The sequence below is a fragment of the Helobdella robusta genome, assembly GCF_000326865.2.
Source record: "Helobdella robusta unplaced genomic scaffold HELROscaffold_18, whole genome shotgun sequence".
Classification (NCBI taxonomy): Eukaryota; Metazoa; Annelida; class Clitellata; order Rhynchobdellida; family Glossiphoniidae; genus Helobdella; species Helobdella robusta.
The window spans coordinates 715,318-719,609 of record NW_008703981.1 but is presented as its reverse complement, the minus strand read 5'-3'; the positions used below and the strand labels follow the sequence as shown (position 1 = coordinate 719,609).

Below are 4,292 nucleotides of genomic sequence, written 5' to 3'. Positions count from 1 at the left end.
ATCACCATAATTATATTAACGTTTTCAAATTGTTTGATGAAAAAATTAAGCAGGACATCATATTTAGCATCGAATTTACCATAAAAACACCTATTAAATATATTTAAATGTGTATATATCAGGAATGCGACAGCTTCGAATCGGGATTTAGGCTCGGATCCTTGGATCTGGTAAGATTTTGTGAAAATCACAAGATTTTCGAACAGAAATCATGTTAAAAATAGTAGTTTACTGAATACTTTAACTAACAATTGAAACTTTTGTAGTTGAAAATCTGAATTCATCTCATGGAAACGAATTCGTCTTCGGGTAAGCATCATCGCTTTCATTCGAATTCGGATTCCATTGGCCAATATCTCGATCTCTGGGATTCGTCTCATTCCATATATGAGTGTATGAGTGAGTTTGTGTGTGTATGTATGTTTGCGTGTGTGTATGTGTGTGTGTATGTGTGTGTAAACTTATTATTGATTGCGTAAAAATATGATGGCTTATCTATTTAAATATATAAAACGTGTTATTTTTGTTGGGTACATACAGTACAAACAACACACACAAAAGATGCAAGCATACATATTAGACAATCCTTGTTTTACTTTTAACGTTAAACTAGTTAACAATTATATTGATTTGATAAATGGATACTGTCTGGAATCTAACTAATGTAGAGGACTTGATTATGGAAACTGTTGATGAATAAATTAATTATCCTGACGAGAGTGAGCTTTTATGTATGTGGCTCTATGAATTTCAGCGAGATACGTAATATTTTTTTGCCTACAGTCACAATAAACTTTTTAAAACTTTGTGACACGTTAAAGAAGGAGTTTGTCGTTGAAAATGACGTCTCAACTAAAGAAAATTATTGAAAACATTAAAAAAACCAAGTTTTTCAAAGTTTCAAAGTAACCTTAGTAATAAAGCTTTAACATAAACGCTGGAAAAACAAGCATAGAACTAAAAAGTAACGGTTCCCATATAAATAAAATACCAATACATCAAAGTAGTTTCCAACGTTCAAGCAATTGAGCAAACACTTATTAAACAATAAAGAAAAAAAAGAAATATTTCTGAATCTAGTAACTTTAAAATAGATTCAAAGATCAAGAATTTGTATAACGAGTCCCACTAAAAATGTATCACTCCATCCAACTGGTCATAAAACCCGTTCAGAGACCCAATCCAATCCATAACTACAGACCAAATTAGCAACTTTTAAGCAAAATAACGATTATGCCTTCGCTCCTAATTCAAGATCTCATATTTCAAATCGGCCGAGTACTTCATTTAAATTTCAACAATTCATGCAACAGCTTTTAGGTATATGTACATCAACGATCGATAAAATGTTTATAACTCTGTGTGTGTGTGTGTTTGGGGTGTGTGTGTGTGTATTTACATACTCATACATTCAATTTTCAAACATTTATTTAAATTCTAAATTCATATTCATCAAAATCCATAAAATCGCTAAAGATTAAAAAAAATTTTAAATTGGGTTAATATAAATTAGTATTAAACCAATCAATATCCTTCTCTCTCTCTCTCTCTCTCTCTCTCTTTCTCTCTCTCTCTCTCTCTTTCTCTTTCTCTCTCTCTATCTCTAACTCTCTTTCCTCCCTATATATACACAAACACACGTACATACACATACATACATACACACATCCATACATAAAAATTGCGCCATCTTAATTTAGGAGAAAAAAACATTTTATTCGCATGATTAAACCAAATAAATACAATATTTCTAAACATATTAAACGTCAATTAACATACGCGCAAAGTTAAACAAGTATATATTAAAGTATGTATATATATATATATTAAATTCAATTATATATATTATTATGTATACATATATATATATATATTATAACAAATTCTGCTTAAAATTAATAATTATATTACAGTGTATATATATTAAACACAGCAAAAACATTAGCTTAAAAACCTTTTTAAGAAAAAAATTAGTTGAAAAAGTATGAAAGACTTGCGTTGATATATCAAAAATGTGAATACAAATCAGGAATTAATAACGTATTGAAAAAAATGTAAAATATAATATGTCAGTAAATATGTTAGAAATAATTTTCAGATTGGTGTCAGGAGATTTAACTTGATGTATGTGTTTCAATATGCGAATGTTAAGTTAATGTAATGTTGTATTGTAACAGCTTGATGTAATGTCAGATGCTTTAATGTAGTGTAATGTCGTTTGGTTTGGTTTATTAATGTGATCATTTTTTATTGAGTGTTTTGATGTCTTTTAATGTAACTAAGCCTGCTGTTAAGTAGTGTAACATGATGATATTTTGGAGTAATTAGATAAGTTAATGTGTTTAATGTCACAGGCGTCGATGTACTCAACATGACGCAGTGAGACGTGACGTAATGTTTGGGAATGTAATGTGATGTCATGAAATGTAAAGCCACGTGTTTAAATATAATCTAATGATAGTTTCTGATGTAATTTTAGTCTGACAAAAATCTTTCATTTGAAAAAGTAATATATTAATGATTCGTAATATCTGCCACACGATAATAATGTTAAAGTATTTGCTATATATAATGTCAGTATCAAAATGTATACTTTATTACACACACACACATACATACACACACACACACACACACACAAACAGACACACACACACAAACACGCATATAAAACATACAAAAACAAATGTTTAACATAAAAGACACACACACACAAACACGCATATAAAACATACAAAAACAAATGTTTAACAATTAATTAATTAAGTAATTAATATTTCAAATCCAATTTATTAAGAAACTAATAATAATTGGCTTAATTGAACTTCATTACTCTTTAGACTGAATAAAGTTTAGTATAGTGTAATGTATAGTACTAAGTATATATAGTTCTCACATAGTATATAATACAGATGGTATATATATATATAAATATATATATATATATATATATATAAGTATGTCTTTTATATATAAATGTGTATAGTATCAGGTAAAAATTAAATTTAAATTACATTTTGACATAAAATCCAAAAAAGACGATAAAAATATATTCAAAATAAGTAACAGCATTGATAACAACATGAGTAAAATAAAAGTACTACTACTAACGATAATAGCAGTAATAATAATAATAATAATAATAATACTAACAATAATAATTTAATAATGATAATATTCATCAGTGGGCTAACCAGACATATGCTGTGTTGGGGCTTAAATTTAAAAAAAAATTTAATTTTTGACTAACCCGTGGTTTTATTGAAAATTAAAAGTAATTTTTATCTTACGAGAAGGTTTGAAATTGTTTCAAGTCTAAATTTTCACAAATTTTCATAGGAATTTCGCTTATTTTAGCATTAGTCCTTGCAAAGTTCAGCATTTGGAGGCTTATCCTGCTGGCATATCCCTTTGGTAATGACTTTAAAAAAATAGTTTAAAAAATCTTCGAAAACATATGCTGTTGAATCAAATTTAATAAAATTCTCTATTTATGTAATTAATCAATTTATTAACTACAGAAAATCAAGCAAATGATTACGTATATAAATATAACTATTGAAACAAATTTGTCTCAAATTAAATTTTGAATGATTATACTTTAACGTGAATAATAATAATAATAATAATAATAATAATAATAATAATAATATTCCTAAGTAGTACTAGTAGTAGTAGTTCGTGAAAGAAACTTTGGTATCATTCCTTCATTCAATCTGTTTGTCACTCAGGCAATTCCAAATCAACTCAATTTCTCAAGCACATTCGCTAGTGGGTGGGAGAATTTGAAAATTCGTTCATTTAAAATTGATGTGAAAAAATGTTATAAGCTAAAAACGTAAATGTAATTCACAACATTATCATTTACCTTACCAATTTCAAAATCTTTATTACCATAGCTATTAATATTTTCTTAAATATTTTCCAGAAGCATCAACAGCAAATACTGAGTGCAATAATGTTAAAGATAAAACTAATGCTTACATTGATAAAAGATCTGTCTGTCTATGTTACAGGACAGATTCTGTGTGAGAAGTTTGAAACAATTTGAAAAAATTAATTAAAAAAATTAATTTCACCTTTTGTACGTAGTAAGAAAAACCCCAAATATAAAATTAATATTTGTCACAAAATATAAATATTAACGTTAAAAAGTTTTTAAACTGCGAAATAAAATAAAACATCTTACTCTTAATTATTTACAACAGTAATTCACTCAAAAAAAAAACGCAATTTCAGTTCAAATTAAAAACAACTTTTTGAGCTGAACGTGAATTCAAACCAGGGCGCCA

General features: G+C 27.2%; 1 protein-coding gene across 1 annotated transcript in view; it reads left to right on the top strand.

Moving 5' to 3' along the window:
* The window catches only part of HELRODRAFT_170469 (hypothetical protein), a gene marked incomplete at both ends in the record, with an annotated part of 3,210 nt that extends 2,341 nt beyond the window's left edge, over positions 1 to 869 (top strand). Inside the window, one exon of the mRNA XM_009016290.1 lies at positions 784 to 869. Within this exon, the coding sequence (XP_009014538.1) occupies positions 784 to 869 (86 nt within the window). The remainder of the gene's footprint in view (positions 1 to 783) is intronic.
* Positions 870 to 4,292: the final 3,423 nt, after the last annotated feature.